This window comes from Echiichthys vipera, assembly GCF_963691815.1.
Source record: "Echiichthys vipera genome assembly, chromosome: 11".
NCBI classification, from domain to species: Eukaryota; Metazoa; Chordata; class Actinopteri; order Perciformes; family Trachinidae; genus Echiichthys; species Echiichthys vipera.
Genome location: NC_139836.1, coordinates 13,750,902 through 13,772,967, shown reverse-complemented (window position 1 = coordinate 13,772,967; position 22,066 = coordinate 13,750,902). Strand labels below are relative to the sequence as shown.

The 22,066-nt window shown below is 42.6% G+C and overlaps 1 protein-coding gene across 2 annotated transcripts in view; it reads right to left on the bottom strand.

Moving 5' to 3' along the window:
• mcu (mitochondrial calcium uniporter) overlaps positions 1 to 22,066 on the bottom strand; it is a 59,321-nt gene that overhangs the window by 30,110 nt on the left and 7,145 nt on the right. Inside the window, exon 2 of one of the 2 annotated variants that reach the window (XM_083923315.1) lies at positions 1,731 to 1,844. In XM_083923315.1, coding sequence (XP_083779441.1) covers positions 1,731 to 1,844 — 114 coding nt within the window. The remainder of the gene's footprint in view (positions 1 to 1,730; positions 1,845 to 22,066) is intronic. The other variant, XM_083923316.1, reaches the window with a different exon arrangement.

Here is a 22,066-nt window from a genome sequence, read left to right as displayed (position 1 = left end):
CACACACACACACACACACACACACACACACACACACACACACACACACACACACACACACACACACACACACACACACACACACACACACACACACACACACACACACACACACACACACACACACACACACACACACACACACACACACACACACACACACACACACACACACACACACACACACTTTGTGGTTTAATGACCTTTGCTTTCACATCAAAGCCTCATGTCACTGAAACAGCTTGTTCTCCACTGTTACACGGCACATTGCATTTGCAAAGCTTGCCAGTGTTTATGATCCAAATACATTTTTGTCAAAGTGTTGATTTGCAGGCTGTATTAAGGTTTGATGGGAAGCTGGCTTCATGTGGCAGAACAACACTGAATCAAAGTAACAACACCCCGGTGAACAGAGGGATTTTTGAATACATTTGAATAGATTACTTCTGGTAATGGCTTTATCAAAAGGCTGCCATACAGCAATCTCACCAACCTTCAAAGGGTTCTCCCTTAAATAGGCTTTGCATGCTAATCACTGGTAAACTGACTATAATGGAGACAACAAGATTACTCCTAGTAGGACTGGGTGATACAGCAAAAATCTTCAATCCCGATGTACGTAATTTCATATTGATGATGATATACAATTCATATATCACACCATAACATGTTTTCTGGTAATTCAATACATAACTAGTTAAATAACAACATGGTTAAACCTTTTTTTTTATACCCTTGTGTGAATTAAATCTTTGACATGAAAAGTACCGTCTCTCATTTCATCACTCAGTTTGACTGAATTAAATAAAAATGAACATAACGTACAAGGATCATAGCTTTAAGTGTCATCCAAATGGTGAGAGGTAAGAGGTAACGCAGTGTTGCCGCTTATTTTTCACCATTGCAAAAGAAATTATATTAAAAAATATGTAAGATAGACATTAAGTTGACCCCTGCCAGCATCAGGGAATAAAAATAAACATTCTTTTAATATGTTTTTTTAACCTAAAATTTGTGTACAGTTTCGGCTATTTGTTGGTGAATAAAAGCTACAACTGCTCAAGACCTGAGCCAAGTTCTTGTGTATTCTACCTGGTGATTGAGATGGCCTAGGCTCTCTACCTTAAGGTGGACTGATCTTTAAGGTGGACCAGCTATTCTCATTTGAGAGACAATTGGCCGCCGGGCCAAACAAATTCCCGCAGAAGCCCTGGGTGAAGGGCGTTGACAGGTGTTTTAGTAGTTGATATCAATCCAAAAATGCATCTGCCAACGGAACATATTTTGTGCTGAATATGGAATTTAGCATATAATTTAATTCTTTAGGGATCTGAAAGGTCACATGAGAACAAAGCGATCCATCGCTACTGCAATTCTTAGGGTGGTTGGCAGCTTCTAAATGCAGAATGATGGGGGTTAACTGCCAATATCCGATAGAAACGGAATCTTGGCCTCATAATGACACTTTTCAAATGACTTTAAAATCTGCAATAAAGGGATGAAGCTGTCAGATAGTGCTGACAATGCTGATGCTATCTGCTGTCAATATATTAGGAACCTCTGGATTGATGTGCTGTCCACATCAATGAGCCGAACACACATAAAACTAACTCTAATAAATATGGATTTGCTCTAGAGGCTGTATGGCACAGTAATCAATAATGTCTAAGCTGACATGTTATTTTCAATTCCTTTATAATACCCACATACATGCATACGGACACACTAACCTGTGGAGACAGGGCAGTGGGAGGCTGGGAGAAGAGTGTGGAGTGGGCTGCAGACCGGAGGCCATGTGCTCTCCTAACAGTCTGATGGGTGAATGGAGCAGACAGTACCTCCTGCTGAAGAAAAGACACAAACAGACAAAAATAACAAATTGGTTAGCGCACCATCGTTAGCGCAAAGTGGAAACAAAGTGTTTGGGATAGTCGCAATATGAATGGCAAATAGCCCGCCTCATGCTACTTTCACAACAGCCCCCATTAGGGCCTACATACGTTACGATGAGCTAAAAAGAGGCTTAAAATAATGAGGCGTGAAAGTGGCAGTTTTTATTTTCTACTCCCGACACAGGCCAAGGCAATTTCCGTTTTTGCTGCAATTCAAACACGCCGTGTGGTCGGAGCTGTGCGTGCAGTAGACAGACAACAGCGGAGCTATGGTGTGAAACTTCTTGTGTATGCTGGGGGAGGCAGCCTGTGCACTGTCAATCAGAGATGAAAGAGCTGACCAGCCTGCAGCTGCTCCACACCTAAACCAGGATTAGAAGTGAGCTATTTGTTTACTTTATCTCAGTAAGGCTGACTGTTATCATACTGGAGGAAAAAGACAAAATACGGTTGCTTTGATGTTTCTGGATGTGAGCATTTGTGAGTTTTTTCGTGAGAGATTTTCAGCTGCGTGTGTGTGTGTGTGTGTGTGTGTGTGTGTGTGTGTGTGTGTGTGTGTGTAGGCAGGTGTATGACATAGGGTCACGGTAGACTGGAATGACTAAAATACTTTCACCTTCAAGTTTGCACTCAGATGTTCCCTGCCTCCCAGCACTGAGGAAAGATAAGATGGAGATAAAGTGGGAAATTCTTTCATTAGAAACACTGAGAGCACCTTGACTGCCCACACGTAACAGCTAGTGCACCCCATAAACCAGACCCATGCATGATGTGTGCTTGTTTAGCCTCTGGGCGGTCTGATCAGACACTTTTACAATACAGTGCTTAAACACTCCACAAACCTGCTGTTGGCGTTCTACGGTAAGCAATAACAACCAGAAAGGTCAGACATGATTACATTTTCAAAACCATCCACCAACACCAGTTGAGAGGCAAAGCTGTCAAATATGAAACAGTTAGGAACTGATTTACTCAGACTTGCTAAACTCACTGGCATTAAAATAACATTTTTTGCCTTGAGTGCTTTTTATCGTTTTTCTGATCGTGTTTGAACTCAAATCTCTCTCTCTCTAAATTATTTTTTCTCAAAAGGCTGAATATTGTTTGTTTATTTGTATACTGTTCATAATTGAAGACACAAATCAAACTGACTAGTGCTTCGAAAACAGGTGAAATTTGTTCAATCAGGTTTCGAGTAACACTTATTAAATGTATAATGTCAAGGAATAGGTTGATATTTGGAGGAATACCCTTATTTGCCTTCTTGTTGAGAGCTTGATGAGAGGATGAATATCACTCTTTTATCTGTAGGCTGAATACAGCATGATGTTAGAGCCAGTGAGTTTAGCTTAGCACAAATGCTGGAAACAACTGGGAAACAGCTAGCCGGGCTCAGTCCAAAGGCAAGAAAATATTACTTGCAAGAAAGTAAAAATAGACAAACATCCCAATGTTAAGCTCTGGGTGCTGGACAGAAAAGCAGTACAAGATATAAAAGAGTGAGTCTGCACAACAGAGTCTGCTCCTAATAACGTTTCAATGCTATATCACACCATGTAACGTTTCAGGCCACAGCCCTTCATCAGACATGAGAAGAAAATTTAACTTTTCATGTTATACTGTGTGCAAAAACCTAAAGTATAAAAAAACACATTTTTGTCTCATGGGGTCATGTCTAGAGGGTAACCCAAGATTTGCAAGATGTTGAGGTATGGCATTGACCTTGAATGGTTCAGCTTAGGCATTGAACTCAAAGGGTTAGGGTCAAATTGTTGAGGTTAGGCATTGACCTTGAATGGTTCAGCTTAGGCATTGAACTCAAAGGGTTAGGGTCAAATTGTTGAGGTTAGGCATTGACCTTGAATGGTTAAAGTCCAACTCCAGACATGTAAAACTACTCTGCTATAATGAATATTTTGTTTCACATGGCATTTCCACAGAGAAAGTAAAAAAAACTAAAATCTTCTATTTCTCCCTCATTGAGATTTTCTGCATCTGGCCTCGCCCTGCCCACCACTGCTAGTGCGTGTGCTCGCACTCAGTTGAGCCTCTACATTCTACTAGCTTCTACCTGAGGTAGACGAGCAGGCCTGAGGTGAAAGAGAAGCACACAAACCATTCATCAAGCTGACTTAACACATCAAAGAGAATCAGCCATAGGCCTACATGTTTGAGCAGTCATCAGACAGAATGACTGGACTATTGAGTGAACGGCTTCATAAATAGTTTCACTCCATTCTCTACGTTGCTTCTCCTGTTCAGGGCTACAGGAGGCTGAAGCGTATCCCAGCATGCACTGGCCAGAGAGGCGTTGTACACCCAGGACAGGTTTTTGGTCTATCACAGGACGAACACTTACACACAGCGCTCACAATGACACATAATCACAACTAAAGAAATTTAGAAGCTAAAAAAGGAAGGACAGAAGGAAACACACGCACAAACATGGAGATAACATCCACACAGATGGGCTCCATGTAGCAGTTTGATTCCAGCTGTGATGTGCAGCGCTAACCAATAAGCCACCACTTTACATTAATTAATCAATAGCAAACACTAATACAGCTCATAATAGGATGGCTGGCACGAGAAGCTTTGTTATAGCAGTAATTGTCTAATGACATATCTGCTGTGTCCTTTCCGCTATCAGAGCTATGAATAGACCTTTGCTTAATACCTTCTCTCTCTGCGTGTTATGACACACGCAATTACCTTTCTTTTAACGACTTTCAGCCGTGGTAAATTACATTTGACAAAAAAGACATAGCTTGTATTATGCCTGTTTTATTTTTTGCCTGTTGCAACCATTATAAATATATATTTACACAAGGAACGCTTTGGTAAATTAGGTCTGTAGCTTCTCTCAGATTAATTTATTCCATAGACGACTGAAGTGTGATTCTAAGCATTCAGGGTTCAGGGCCAGTCAAGCTCGAACATTAGCTACCCTGGAGAGGTGCTGTGTTAACCAGCATTGATGACATTTTTTTTCTTCTGGCTCTGCAATTTGCAGACTGCAAACAAGCAGAATTAATTCTCGAGATGACTGTTGACGTCAGTTAATGAAATTCACTTTCCATTGTTTGCTATTGTGTTTGACGAGGACTTTTCAATTCAAACTGTCCTCAACATAACAACAGGCAATGAACCTTGGTAGTAAGATAGCATGGTGTAGCAGGATTATTGCCTCTTCCTTATCTATGCCAAGTCAGGCATAGAGCATCAACTCATAGGAGGGGCCTGTTTTCAAGACTATAAAAAGTATCCATGAACTGCCAAGAGAGTCTCCTCCGGTCTGTTACTGTGGAGGAGGAACAGCATTTGTCGTTTGTTGACGATGTGATGTGGGATATTTACTGATGCTATGTCTCTGCCAAGCACCCAAACTGACTCATTTTCATTCTGGCAGTGAATTCAAGCTGCAGCAATACAGTTACAGAATAATATAGCTGTAAGGTTCAATAAGCTCCCGTTCAAAAGATCACTACAGTTTTACAACAAGGTGTAGCCTACAACAGTTCAAACAAAACAAACAAATCCCATGATCAGTAGATTAGATCTTTTTTGAGAATAATGAAATATTATTAGGGCTTACGCTAACCAATACAGCGAGACCTTCACAGGCTGCAGGAAACAGGACAAAGCATTGTTCTGCATAGTTGTCCATTGTGTTTGAATAGGGACCGCTGAAAGGGGACAGCTGATCCAATCGTAAACCTTAGGCAGGGAGCTGGGAGCTAAAAAAATTAGGCTTCACATGCAAATTATTCCCACAGGCTTTTATGTAAATTAAATGTACCACCTATTACTATCTGCTCCAGCCTACATAGGAGTTGTTTCTGAAAGAAGTTGCTGTGACCTCTCTGCACCATCACGCAAGGGAAGGACTTGTCTATTTCTGTTGATTAGATTGCCACAGAGGACAACAGCTGATCTCTCTAGATACCAGCCACAACTCTCTGAGTTGAATCATACAAACGGCATACACTCTCAAGACACACCATCTTATTCCTCTGATACAACAGGCACCAGTTGGTTAAGTCCCCACTGACAACACCTTTTCTTTGGGGATAAACACATTAAGCAACAGCAACAACGACTTATTATCTGCTTGCAAAGCGGCAACTCAAATGCAACCGAAAGGAAAAACATCCCATATTGTTATCCAGTCAGCAGAGAAATACATTTTAAAGCATTCACTGTTGACTATGGGGTGAGACATACATAGTTTCTAAGAGCTTGCAGATTATATTGCAGGTAATAAACTGGTGACAATAATAAGTAGAGTTGTTTCAATGTCTAAATTGCTGGTGTTGTTATCAGGGAGTACACAAGTCTGTGCACTGATCCGATCCCACATAATTTAGACATGAAAAAAATCAAATTTAAAGTAGTTCACTTATCTTCTTTTTCCATTATTACTGACTGGTAATCTAGATAATAAAAGAAAGGTCCGTGGCATTAATTCTCTTTATGTATTTGTTCGCAAAGGGTTCAACCTGAACCAAGCCATACAACAATGCAGTCATATCACATCCATACAGGGTTAGTAGTATACAGTTGATAATAATATCATAGATAGATAGATAGATATTGAAAATAGAGGGTTCCACACATACTCATAGAAGTGGACTTACATCCAGGTAACTACTACATATCCTTGCAAGAGTCAGAGAGTGAACAATAAGATGTTGGGAACTACTCCTGGTCGAGTTTAAACTGTTTTGGTCCGGCTTAGTGACGTATCATTTGTAAGTTGGGATTTTTTTCACCTTGACTTGAACATAAACAAGTGAATGATTATCTTGAATATGTTGGAGCATATTCAAGGTGTTGTTCTTCTTGTCACTTTTCGACAGCATGCTTTGCCAAATGGTTATCCATCGTCTACAACAACTCTGTGGGCGTTTTGTAGATATCTAAAATGCTCCCACGCTGCCAATTTAAGGCTCTTTTTTTGGCAGAAATAAGTCTGAAATGTCAGTTCCCTCTGACGTTTTTATAGCTTTTCTTCTCAATGCTTCAGATATGACACGACGCGTACGTACAAATAAACCAGCACACACGTGATACATGACTCGTGAGATTCGTCTTCACAAGGCAACAATAGAGGAATCAGGACACGTTAGATGGGATGTTATGTAACCGTGGTCATGGTAAAATTGGTTCATCCCTACATCCCTATCTCACAATGCGTTTCATGCTCCTTGTCACAGTGAGATAAAAATTAGCGACCACTGGCTGGCACGTACGGTGCGTTATGAGCTTATGACACGTCAAACCTAAAACTCTGAGTGCTCACACTAACTCTCTACCCGTCACGCTTCACGTGTATCAGGCTGATACGTTAGACACATGAGCGCTGCGCATACTAGAGTGTTTACATGAGCTCCGAACTAGAGGCAGCATTTTGTCACCTCTGCACATTCCCCAGGTCTGAACTGATGTGATCCCCGAGCAGCTTTCATTACTGGAAACTATTCATCAGCAAGCAGACAGAAGATTCGGATGTCTCCAGACGCAAGATATCTCACAGCTCAGATTGGCTAATGGTTAATCTTAGATGTCATAGATGCCAAGTTAAGTGGGCGTCTGTGAAAGATTGTGCAGTCCAATAGGCAGTGTCAGACTGTTTGTTTTCAGCACCTATCTGATTAGCCTGAACAATTTAATTTAGAAATACAAGTCCCTGCATGGAAACAGCTGATAATGTCTTGTCTTGCATACCCATGACAACTTTATAGGGTGAAATTCTAACTAATAAAATCACCAAATAAAGTCTTGATAAACAAAAGAGGGGAAGAGCATCTAGCACCCGATACCTATTTAACAAATGCCTGGATGGGACAAAAGCCTTAAAATTATACCTTAAAATGAATTCAACACGCCACAATAATATGCAGCTCATTGAATCCAGATGCCTTGACCACTAAAATGTTCCTCATCACCTTGAATCTATCCTGACATTTAAACAATCTTGTACATAATGAAAGGCCAAAAAATGCTTTTGATGTAAATGTAAAAATTGATCCTCAGACAGGCGACTCACAGTTATAGAAATAAAATGACAAAGGGGTCAAGCAGAGGTCAGAACGTGTGTGTGTGTGTGTGTGTGTGTGAGAGAAAATAGTTAACAGAATAATGGCAATGCCATTTGCTCCCAGTTAAGTGACTTAACCAGCACAGCAGCTGGTAAATGGAAGGCATCCTATAGAGAAAAGAGCCCGTACAGATGCGTGATTGCCACTTTTCCCGACAAAATATCCTCTTCTCCTCATATGCATTTGAATGCACACAGCTATTTAATATTGCATGTTGAGTATATAGAGAGAATGACATGTGGAGTCTGTTTTCATGTCTTATTGCGTTGTATTTGAAGTCCTACAGTCAGCAGTTTTGCAGAGCTGCAACGTATCAGTGACTCTGCACCAAAGTGACCAACATTTATTGTACCATTTTAGTGATTCACATTTTGATCTGGCAATCTCGGCCCATTCCCTTATCTACCTTTCTCAGTTCTCCATTCCTTGCTCATTCACCCTCTCTCTGAATCTTCCTCACTAGTAGGAGAAAGGCAGTCAGCCCCGGGGAGTTGGGGGGGGGGGGGGGGGGGGGGGGGGGGGTAAGAGAAGGAGAAAGTGGGGAGGCTGCAGGCAATCACTGGCCACCAAGAGCAAGAATGAAGAGAGCGAGATAGGGGAGGGGAAGAGGAGAGTTAAATGAAATTTCCTACATATTACGCACACCCTGTTACCCAGTGCCTGCACACGCATGGTGAAGCCGAGTGACCGCTGTCCAATGAAAGTCTTTGATAGTTAAGATCTGATCCGGTTACAGGGCTTCCCCTGATGTTTCCTGATGACAGGAGATGTAGACAGGCAGGAGCTCAAGGATAGATAGCAATCTCTTCTCCAGGTAACACGTGGGGATGTGGAGGACTTCAATGAACCACATCACCGACACCGTCAGACCCCTTCTCTCAATGTAGACATTTGTGTGTCTGCGCTGTGGATGTACAAGCGTGTGGTTGTGTGGGCTTTGCTGCAAGGCTGGACAAAGATAATTATCGGAGTCACGCTGCAGGATTCCTGCAAACCAACATGAACCAGACAAAAGGGGGAGAGAGGCTGCAGTCAGTGACCACCTTCGCCATTAATCACCGGAGAAACATGATGCAACCACGTACCGCCCCTCTGCCATTTATTCACTGTTCACATATATACGCAAACAGGGTCATAAAGGCGGGGTGTTCAGAGAGTGGGTTGACAGCTTAGCGTCTCCTGCTGCAGCAGAGATGAATTGGCGGGCTGCAAAACTGCTTTCATTCATAATGGAATACGGCAACAATGCAGCTTCATCCCCAGGTGTCTGGGTGACTATAAGGGGAGGAAGAACAGACAAAGAAAGAAAAGTCGGAGGAGACTATAGGCCAGAAAAGGAGGGCTGTGCGGGCTGCCCAAAGGCTGAGAACATGCTAGAAAACAGTCCGACATCTACCATAAAACATTTTGTTTCTGATTTGTTGCCCCAGGTGTTACACAAATAAAGCTTAGAAGAGTGAAGTGAGCAACGCCATAACATTGCTGGAAAGCGGGAGTGACCTGGAAATGTCAGAACAAACATTGCTGACTTATTCAAACTTCTAAAGGCCTTGCTCTTCCATCTAGCTTTTAAAAAGGGAGGACTTAAGGGACTGTAAACAAGAATAAGCTGAATATGAAGAAGTATAAGAACAGATAGGCTATAGAGTAAGCAGAGAAGAGTTAAGCTATTTTGTAAAAGCTTTAGAAGTAGACTGGAGTGACAAGGTTAGAGCCACCGGATAGAGGGGAAACCATAAAGGTTGGATGAAATGTGTGGTTTGCTTTATCGCATACAATAGACACACACACACACACACACGCACACACACGTCCTACAGAGATGTGTAAGGTAAAACTGATGATCAGCGATACAGAGAGTGGTGGCGTGGGCGTGAGGGGGAGGAAGGACAAGCACATGAGAGAGCGAGATGGAGTTAGCAAGCATCACAAAGGAGAGGATAGGAGGGACTATGGATGAAGAAATTCTGTCTGCGTGTGTGTCTCTGCATGTCTGCAGGTCTCCGTGTGTGTAGTCATTACAAAGCACTCAGTGTGAGCGTCAGTGAAAGCCACAAATAGCAAGAACCCCCTACTTATTAAAAGATAGCCATGTTAAATTATATTAGAAAAGAAAATGGCACATTTTTCAATCCTCACTCAACATTCAGGTATAAAATCAAGTAACACAGTCAAATGTTGAATATATTAAGTATAATATGGCTTACACTTGAGGGTATTGGCGGGTTCCCAAACTAAGGGGCTCAAATTCTACAGCGCCAGCAGGAGGAGCTATGAGGGGTTTTGCACATCTAAGACATTGTTGGTCTCAGAATAGGAAGTAGTTTGCCTACAAAACTCAGCTGCTGCATGAGCGCAAAGGGCAACCGCACATTGTCCGCACACAGTGTCTCTGCTGGTAACTCAGGCTATACAACCGTCAGCATATCTCCTTTAGCCCTACTTCTTGGTCTCCTGACTGTAGGGTCTGGAGACTGGCTCCTCTATAATGCAGCTCGGATTTGACTACTAAGTTAAGTGTGGTGGAACTGAGGATGAGGTTAGCTGTTTTCCATAAGAGTTCAATGCACAAGAAGCCTTGGAAGTGGTCAGTAGCATGAAAGGAGACAGTTAGTTTTTGCATTTTTTCATATCCATCCCAGCAGCAACACACCATGCTAAAACACTGACAGATAACAAGCCAAATTTGAATACAAAACTGATTACTCTATCTGTAGGGATGTCGTGAGAACCGAGGCTTTGGCGCTAAAGTGATGGTACTCATTTTTTTCTACAGTACCACAGGTACCAGGGATGGAATTGGTCCAGACTTGACGGTGCTTATAGTCTGCCATTAAATGCCAAAGGAAGAACAAGAACCCGTACCAGCTATGAAAGAACAACAACACGTTGAAGATGACGACAAGTGCAGTGACAGCTTGTCTAAGGGCGCACTCACACTGTCCTTCCGTACCGGGCCAAAACCGTTTTTTCAGCTAAAGCCTTGTGCGTTTGAGCAGTGTGAGTGCACCCGCTCTGCGCATAACTGCGGACAGCGGGCCGTCCACGGCTTTTTGTAGAGCCCGTTTGCACATGTAGGAGCACGAGCACGATGCCTACGGCGGTTCTGACTTAATTTAAGTGTGCCTGTTCGGACATAGAAATTAGAAGGAGGGACCATGCGCGGACATTTAAGATCAACAACAATGGCGGTGAAAGGTTCACGTTGGTGTGATGCGGAGGTGGAGTGTTTACTGCAGATTTGGTCGGATGAAAATATTCAAAAACAGTCGACAAGACGCACAAAAACTCGGAGGTCTATGGAAAGATTTGTAAACAAAGAGACGCATGGCGATGACGTCAATCAATGCGTGTGACGTGTTACGGCGTGATGACGTATGGGCAGCAAGAAGCATTTGCGCGAGGCCCAGGCAGTGTGAGTACAAACGGGCCTGGGGCGCGGGGGGAGAGGGACAGGGGACAAGTACCCTAAAGCCCAGGGCGCGGTGCGGAAGGACAGTGTGAGTGCGCCCTAAAAGAAAAACAGAGACGCATGGGAGTACTCATACATCTTTTCCCACTACACATATCAGGAAGTAGAGTATATCATGGCCCTGCTTAAGAGCTACTGTATGTTAGATATTATTAATGCAAACGGAACATGCTGGGCTGTACCTTCACATCAAAAGCTTTCCATCAGCAAACCACGGCAAAGCATTGTAAAGCATCACCAAGGGCGTTGACCAATCAGTATCACCTTGATACTGATGATTGATTCTGCAATGATTCTTATTGCAGTTTGGGTGAACCTCAAACCTCCATGACATCATTGAGGCAAACAAGAGCTTTCACTGTGCCTTCCTGCTGTACGCTTAACCACAGCCACCATGCACACATCTCGGTTCCTGACCAAAGTTGCCAGTACAGGTATCACTATCAGACCGAAACTGAGACACATCTCTCCCATCTTGTTCTGTTTTTCATTACAGCAGTAGCTTTTGCTCCACCAAAATCTTGGAAACACAGAAGCCATTATTCTGAATAATGAACTCCAGTCTGTTTGTATGAGGCTATGTAAGGGAACAGACTGCTCCTACCCTGACACTCCCACTGCCAAAATGTATTTTGCTGCAGAGGAAGATGTCAGTTGAACGCAGGGTTCGGAGAGTTATGAACTAAATGGCAATAAAGCAACAGCGTACGGGAATGACACCTTATGCATTTTTACCCCGTGGGTTTCTGTGACAATTGCAAAATAAGATAGAAATTGAGGAACCACAACTTTCTCAGAATTCTATTCACCAAAATAATGATTTATGTTAAATTTTGCATCAAAGGAAGTATGAGTTTGAAGCAAGCCTCATAGGCAATTCAATAATTTAAGACTGGAATGAACACTTGCCACTGCCTGTGCGCCGTAGCGTTACATTTATTCCGAAGAGGCGACTGTATGGAAGGAAGAGAAGAGTGCAGGGCGTAGCAGTGACCCAATAGCCGAGTTGTCAAGAACACTTTCTACTGAAGCGCGTCTGCACAGGGATGTTGGAAATGTTGCACAATACTCTGCTAGGTGAGATGATGTCAAGAGAGGAGAGGCCATTTTTGCATAAGAAGAGAACAGGGGAAAATGAGATGGCTAACCTTCAATTCTCTATTGGGAGAAGGACATTTTCACAGTGTTACCCAGGCAACAGCAGCACTAGGACTTTTGAAAAAGCTCCAATAACCTGTATATTTACTTCTCTCCGTGCCTCAAAATCAACCCATTAGTCATCTGCACATGCACTTTTGAGAAAGCCTTCCTAATGTAGGTGTGAAATACCTGGATTTACAAGACAGCTCAATACATTGTAACTTTAGATACGTTGCCCAGGGCTTAAATCAAAGAAAAAGCCCTCCAATTGTGTTGCCATTATCTATTGAAAAAGGAGATCATCACTCATAACCTGTTGTTCAACTCCCCCATTCTCCCCCTCTCAACCCTCCATCCATACCCCGGCTTATTTCTCCCTCCATCCCTTTTCCTTCCCATCTAGTTCATGTCGAGGTTGGGATTTCCCCAGGGTTCCCCTCAGGACCCGAGTCAGTAAAGGCTCTGAAAGCTCAGCTGGAGGTACATAACTGATCTGCTCTGATGTGAAGCTCAGCTCTTCCGCCTCCTCACTGCTCAACTATTTTCCCTGGGAAAACAAAACCTGGTAACTGTCTGGCTGAATGATGAGCATTTGATTTCCACAGGGTAGCGGTATGGAGGAATAAGTCGGTAACCTTTCTCTGACAAGCAGATAATTGTCTTCTTCTTCTTCTTCTTCTTCTTCTTCGTGTAACAGGGAAGTTATGGAGCTATGCTGCAGATGGCTACACAGCAGGCAAAATAGCACAGAAGAGACACATTAACTAGGTCAGAGAGATGTGCATCAGCTGATTTTTTTTTTTCATATGCACAGTGGAAACAGCACTTTCGTCTATTTCAGTGCCACAGAAACGGCGAACGGCCACACCCAAATCAATGCCTTGCAGAAGACACCCACATTAGCAGAACAGAGAAACAACTGAAGCGAAAACATTCAAATAATTTAATATAGCTGCCACATGCTGGACATGTTGCCACTTTTACATACCTAAAGAGCAACGTAATGGAGCACAATTATAGTAAGGCGGACACGTGACTCACATGGCTGCGTGTCGGTCAGGAGATTCCAGTGCGATGCAAACCAAAAAAAGCCTCAGATGCTCCTACTCTCAGTGACTGCTCTATGAAAATAACATTTCAATCTGAATTTGTGAGCCTGAACGTGTGTGGTACTAAGCGAGGCAGAGTGATGTAAACTTCACAACCATAAGGAGCCTTGCAGAAGCCTATTTCATTTTGTTTCCCAAGCAAAATGGGGAAGCTGCTGCTCGGTATTTGGAGTTGACTCCGACCTCTGCAACCAGCAAAGAAGAACAAACTTGTTGCAAAATTTGGCTTTCCCACACTGCTATGGCAACACTGTCGATAAGGAATTTAAAGATGTAGTTTTATCATAACAAACCCAGAATCCTGTCCTTCACAATGGCTCTTTGATCACACAGCCAAAGCCCCAATGAAGACTGTCTCCATGGAAATGCATTCTCCAACAAAGTCTACTCTCCACCATCACCTCAATCCTATTTATAGAATGGCAGGGCACCTAGTTAGCTGGCAAAGGATGAGTAACAGTATAGTAAGAATGGAAATGTCTAGTATCTCCACCTCTCCACGCTGCTTGTCTTGTTGCTCACAGCTTCATTTCAAATCAAAGGCTTTGAAAAAGCATCTGCACAAACAGCTGACCAGCAATTCTCAGTGTCACAAGACAAAGCAGGTTCTGTGTGTGTGAAGCTGTGAGAAGCTTGCATTTCAAGCTTCAAGGCCCGGGCACGATGACACAAGCACGGCAGACAGCAGCATGAAGAGAGCGGGCAGCAGGGTCACCGCTAACCCTCTATGGCAGAAGGTCGTGGGACTCTGTGGCCCCGCTGCTGTTTGACCTCCGTGTGCGGAATGAGGATGAGAAAACCACAGGCGTTTTCGAGGTCAACAGCTTCTTCCTAGAGATCGATCGAGAAAAGGGTGTGAGGCGAGTGCGTGCATGAATAAGAACATGCACTAAAAAGATTAAATAAAGACAGATGTGTCGTATTTCGGGTCTGTGGTACAACAGCTGGACACACCTGCAGCACAGCATCCATTTCAGTACCTTGAAAGAAACAGTCACAGTTTGAAAACACTGTCAGGGCTCAAGGGAAAAGTCCTCCCCAATCATGCAGATAATGCTAATTAGCATTAGCCTGCATGAATGTCATGCTTATTAATACCACACACTGCAGTTGCACCATAAAGATGATCTCTTACAAACAGCATGGCGTTAACTCAATGACCAGGAACAACAATTATGGCCGTCGGCTTTCATTAACAAAAACACTCACTCTCAATTGCCATTAACAAGACCATGAGCACCATCTTAAATCAAACACTACCGTATCTGGAGTGTTGTGATTATCCGATATCCCTTCTTAAATTGATGCAGATACGGCAGTCAAGAGTTAAATGCTCTAATAATCCAACGAACAAAAGAATTTTAAAATCTTCTGTGTCGGACTGTCACCTCAGAGAACTCATCAACAGCACATTACAGCAGCAAAGCCATTTACATAAGCAATTTAGTTACTGCTCTGCTTCCCGGAGGTGCCTTTGCAGAGACAAGATTGCATCTCTCACACATTGTCCTTTCTGACTGTCACATACGACAAGGCGGAACACTTTATAAGGCAAGGCACAGTGTTTTAGAACAGGACGTGATGGACTGGCAAGTTGTAAAGTTGGGTGAACTGACAATAAAAGTACATTTGTGAGACAATACTTTTTTTTCCAACTTTAAAAGGATTTTCTACACAGTTTTAAAATGGGGTCTCCATACCTTTCAAATTGTATACAGTATCTGGTTGTACTACTAATAATAATAAAAACGGTAATACCTTTATTTATATAATATTAAGATTTAATATAACAAAAGATCATGTCAATCATTAAAAAAGCAAAATTAATTTAAAAGAAGAAAATGTGTTAGCTTCCCTGATCTTCTCCAGCAGGTCATTCCTCAGCTGAGGAATTGGTTTTTAGATTTGGATGAAGAATGGCCATGAATGACCTACCAGAGGATCTCCTGTTGCATTCAGGCTCGTAGGAGGTCAGGGTGTGAGTTATTTATTCTGGAGCTAACCCCCTACGAGCCTTAAAAGTGATCGGAAAATGTTAACGTACACTTCAAAACGGACAGGGGGAGCCAGTGCAGTGATTTTAAAACCAGTATGATATGTTCTCTCCTTTTAGAACTGGTTATGAGTCTAGATGTAAATGTTTTTTGGTTTGTTTACACCTCTATGACAGTAAACCCAATACCTTTGAGCTGTGGACAGAATGAGACATTTGAGGACGTCGTCATTTTGTGCTTTGGGAAAGACTTATCGACATTTTTCCAGAAAACAATCGACGGATTAATCGACAATGAAAATAATAGAATGAAAATATTATCTATTATGATCATTTGTACACATTCCCCAGGCCTAGCAACATCTACCAAAAACTCTCCTAACAGGATTATCTGGTCAAAACCTCACAGAAATATCATAGAATACCATTAAAATGACTGATGTGGATGGACCAGGCTCCAAAGTGCCGAGGCAGCAAAAGCCACCACCACCACGACCATCCTGCTTATCTGACCCTTCCCCACCCCCTCCATACAACCTCAGCTGAGCTCTCTAATACAGGCATGTTATTGCACATGTGTCTCCAGCCACTGATCCACTTGTGCTGATACAGCAGTTAATTAAAATGGGACAGGGCACAAAGCTCAGACCCCTGATTCATTTTAAACTAGCAGTTAGGTAGTCAGAGGAGACCAGCCTCCTATCAAACGGAAAGCTATTAGAATCGCCACCTTGCACAGTGGGAAAAACTGTACATGCACACCAAACAACAACAACAACAACAACCCATGAGTTTGGGTTATGATTGAGATTGTCTTGACCTTAGCGAGACATGTTTGATTCAAGATCAAGATTACCCGATTTGTCCCTAGGGCAATTTGTGTTGGACTTTCTCCCCGGCCCAGCTCATCATTACAGATCAAAACGACAGGATTTAAGGGCTTAGGGTCCATTGTTTGGCAGTGAGGTGCACCTTTATTTCTCTTCTCTTTGGTGAATCCCCTGTGCGTGCTTGTCTCGACCATGGCGCTGCTGCAACCTGAGTAATTACAGTGCAAACAAACTGGGCGCTATGCACAGAGAGTCTTGCTTTCTGAGGCTCATTGACTCCCATGATGTGCTCATAGCCTGATCATTCCTAGTTCTTGACTTCTGGTTGTGTAATGAGGTCGACAGCTCACTTCAGGCAGAGAGCAGGCAGCTGTTGGAAAAAGTGAAGAGGGACAATATGGGAAAAGTTTGATGAGTTAGAATAGGGGGCCTTGTAGCTACTAGAGACACAACCATGGAGAGGACAGCTGCCCTCACTCCAGTTTGCTATGTTGGTTTGAGGGTGGCAGACATCCCGTTTCCTATCATGACCTTTTAGACCACACGTTGATTCTGAGCAGCTGCCAGGCAACCACATGTATCTGTGTGTCTTCTGAGACACACCTCATGTTTGAAGGACCCCATACACCTGTTTTTTTTGTTATAAGACTGCGGAATTGAGAAGATTGGGGTTCTGCAAACCCATGACGTAGTTAAAAGATTGCTTTCGCCCATGTTAATGCCTAGATAGTGACGATTTGATGAATATGTTGAATGTTTTCCCCTCCTCATAAAACAAGCCAATTTAAAAAAAATCCAATATTTGTTAGCTAGCAATCTTCTTCTCCCTTATTCAATGAAACTCGTTTCAAATAAATGTTCATGGTAATGTTAATGTTCGAAACGAATGATTATGAATGTTAATCATGTGTGTCCTCAAGTGTGTGCACAAAACAATCCTTGCCATTAATGGTCAAAAACGGTCAATTACTTCAAATGTCAGTTCTCAAAAACGCTGTTATGCTGCTGTATCCTTTTTTTTGCTTTGATCGCGAGAATGTGCGATGACAAGTTTAATTACTGCTGAATCACACGTTCACCCTGAGGAGATGTGTTAAAGCGGCACCCTTCTTTGATGCTCTTGACACAAAGCATGGAGCAGCAGTACATATCCTAATATGACGGCTGTAACTAATGTCTGCCAACCCACCCAGGGTAGCAAAGTCAGCCAATGCTAAAGGAAACAACAAACAGCAGCTTGCTTGGCACAACGCCTCACTAAGCCACCATGGAGAGAGAATTCCTCTTAAGTCGACACACACGCCCCCTAGCCACAATGACCTGGACATAAGGATGATGTCACAGCTCTCCAAACATCCTGTTAACCATGACCAGCAGGGCCCTCATTTCCCTGGTAACCTTACACCAGAATGTTTCGCACACAGATAAACGCTGAAATGCGTGCTGATTTCCTTCCAGCAGAGCAGACCTCATCAGTCCTCTGAGATAAACTGGCTTTATCGGAGGAGACGCTGGCCTGTGCTCTCGAATCAGCGGGCACAGAAAGGTGTTACAAACTTTAAAATGTCATGCCCTCCTGCCATTAACCCAGTACATTGATCCAGCAGGAACAAAAGTACTACTTATGAGCTTGTGTGTGTGAGGGGCGCATCCAAGCTATTAGACAGCTATTAGCCTTATTTAAGTTTGCAGGGGTCCCCTTTGAATGATAATGGTTCAGTAATTTGTGCACATTTGGCTTTCAAAGTTCGTCAGCAGTATTCTATTTTGGTTCAATGGAGCGGACTTGTGTTGTTGAATGTCTAGTAATATATTACTTATTATTCTTGACTTATATGCATGCATAAATAATTTACAGAGCAATTATACTCAAATTAGTTTTCAGGGATCTTAAATTCTCCTGCATCGCCATCATATATGATAGATCTTATTAAGATGTGTTCTGCGAGAAATGGTGCTCATTATATTTTAGAGGGTGCTGATATTCATAGCTATTCAGAAGTTGGCAGGAGCAGTTGATTTAGCATTTACACATCTACTAATTTAAAATGGCCTTCTGAGTAAAACTCCAATTTGGAAGCAAACTGTGTTCCGTACTTAGACATATGCAATAATCCTTTCAGTTCTGCCGGCAGTGAGACGGGGGAGCTGTAATGAGAAGCAGCCCTTCTCAGCTACTTTCACTTCAGTGAAAAGGAGGTGAGACTGAGGCCGAGGGAATCTCCCACAACACACAATCCCAACATTCCTCTGAACAACTTCCCAGCCATTACTACATCATTGAAACAGGACCCATTCATACATAATGTGACCAATTACAATTAAGAGCCACCTTACTGGTGACTAGGAAAGGTTTCTTCTCACCAGATGCCTCTCTTACAGTCGTGATGATTTCTCCTCTTGCCCTGATATATTACTGCTTTCAGCTTTAAACGGCACAATTGTAATCTATAGATCTGTCAGATTCCATGTAGCATATTGTTTTCGATTTGATAAAGCAGGGCAATGTAGATAAGGGGGAACAGAATGGGTTGAGAGAATACAGGTCTATCATGGGGCTGATTTGAGAAGCTCAACACACACAAAAGTCTAATTAAGTTTTTTTACTTAATGCAAAGTTTATCTAATCTTGACTCAATGTGCCTGCATTGCCCAATTATTCAAATCTACAGCTCAGAGACGTTCCAATGCCCTGCTTCCACTGCATGTCACAGCTTTGCTTGACTTGACTCTCTTTTCGTTTTCCACTGTGGACAGTACCCCATCGTGTAAGCGGTACTCTCAACTGATCGCTATAGTGACCGCATGTGGAACGGCTGTGACATTATCTTTAATGCGACACTGGCTCTTGCCCTTATATCTACAACCAGAAGAAAAATTGCACTTTGTAAATTGTGCGGTGTAGTGTACGGTGCAGTTTTGCGGGCTGCCATTTTTAAAAGATCTGGGTCAAGTGAATAAAACAATTGCGGCCACTATTTACGGTAGCGTGGCTATTTAAAATTTGACGGTTTGTGCAGGAAGTCACGCTAGTGACGATTCTGTCAGGCAAATCAGTGGTTTGCAGTGTTTTGACCCAACTTTTTTACCGGCTCAGCTCATTTGGAAGGTTGACTGAGCTGGTACTACAAAAAGTACCAGATAGCCTTCTATCCACAGCTTTTGTCGAGGGTAAATTAAAAAAAAGAGCTAGTCGAGAAAAATCTAGATGTACAATGCGGTGGAAAGACGGCTGTATTCAGGATGGTCTTATCTCTCAGTAAAGGTGTTGGCAGAAAAGCAAGGTGAAATGTTTTTGCTGCTTTTGGGAAAAGCTGGTGAGACTGGAAATATTGTTGACAAGTACCATAATAATAAGTAATAATGAGTTGAACACATCAGTTGCTGGAGTTAGCATTCATTCAGCTGATGATGATGCACCTATTTATCAAAAGCTTAATTGTCACTACCCACTCTCACTGTCCTTGCACTCAGGCAGCATCTGTCCTATTCTTTTGCTTGTATCAATTCACCATGAACTTGTATGAACAAGGGTATAAACAAGCAATACTTCCTGAAAGAGAGGTGGACCCCAACCCCACCTCCCACTAATTAGCTGCATATTGGAGAGTCTTCATATTTAGCAGGGAAAATTTCTGTCAAATTGAACGCAACAAAGAAAAAAGGTGGGGGCAATCTGCGACAGGAAGCAAATGCATCTTGTCTCCTTTCTCTGGAGAATTATGGTGGGAAGGCACCTAGAGAGGAGCCAGCAGGGGAGACGCCTCCAATGAAAGAGAGGTAGGCAACAACACATAAGTACACACAGGTCAAATATTAGCATTCTTGTAAAATGATCATTTGCATTCAAGGTCGTCCTAGTTTTAAGGTTCTCTGGCCTGCAGACACAAGTGACTCTCTGCCCCTCATATTGTTCCTCCATAGTTCTTTTCTTGCTCCCTCGAGTGTAGTTTTTCAACTTGCCAAGGTTTTATGTAAATCAAGTTGTAAAAAATTAATAAATGAATAAGACGTGGGGTTTTTTTAGACCATAAAAGCCAACAACAAAAAACAGGTGGTACATATAGTATCTAAACTGACTCAGAAGTTAAACACATTATATGCATTATATGAAGCAGTTCTGGCACTAAATATTTAGTACTACAATACTTAATAGTTGCAGTGTGTCGGAGACAAACTGGTCAAGACCCAGTGACCCACACAAAATGACAGCAGAACACATCAGTCTTTAAAATGCTTTCACATAAATTGTCACAAATTCTTTGACAGTTGACCTTCATACCAGCCAAATGTGTCCAGTACACTGCTCATTTGGACCCAGCATAGCCACATATTTGTTTTGCTGTCATAATAATGAGCCTGATCCCATATCTAATAGTACAAAAGGCTGTGCTGCTGGTGACCTTCAGGTACTAGCAGCAGCCTCACCTGCCCTCCTTGAGGTGGGGGCGGGGGGGTAACGAAGCATCGCCTCCATCCATCATCACATTACAGACGTTGGCCTAATTTAATGTCCCTTTCAGACTTGAATGGAGACACTCTGGCCCACACAGAGACATGGGAAGCAGTTAATTAGTCGACACCAACAGCAGAAGTTCACCAGTCATTTACCACTTCAAGGGTGAAATCGTTTCCAGAGTACTAATGAGGACTTTGTCCATCACAATAGTCTCTCAATCATCACAATGCTACAGCATCTCCATAATGAACTGCAGATTACAGACGCATCTTGTCTCAAGGAGCTGAGGCATTAAGAAAATAACTGTACTGTTATACAAGCAGACAGTTGGGGTTGCAGCAGCCACACTTGCTAAATAGGTCTAACTATAAAGCAAAGAATCTCTATCAGTTTTTATTTCTTTCAGTTATCCAATCTACTGCCCACTTGGTGGGTGTATTGCTGGGGATCCAAGGACGTGCACTGTCAAATTGGGTGCAATTTAGCCAGATAGTAGAAACAACAAACTTTATGTTTTGGCCTGTAACCTTTGAACCATAAATCTAAGGAACAACCTTTTTTCCCCTGGATTTTGTGGGTTCAGGCAAATCTATCCATATAAATCACACCCATTTGCATCTAGATTGATTAGATTCTTTTGCTACTCTTCATACAAATTTTGAGCAATCTTCACCAAATTTTGCACAGAAAATGTCTGAACCAAGCCGGGAAAAAACATATTTTTGATGGTCCATACAGCTTATGTGAAAAAACATGTCACATCTCCTGAATGTGTTGTGCAATTGCAACCACGTTTGGTGGACATGCGTAGATATGATGGCTGAGTGGCCGTGAAATTGGGTGCCATTTGGCCAATAGGTGGCGCTGAAGCAGCAGACTATAAACGAAAGAATCTCTGTCTGTGTAGGTATTCGTGCAGTCCATTTACCATCTCAAGAAACGTTCATCCAACCAACTTCACGTCGACAGGTGTATTGCTGGGTACCCAAGGGAGTGCAGTGTTGAATGTAAATTCGATCGGATGAGCTGTTCTTAAGAACATTGCATGCAGCATTACCCGGGGACCAAGC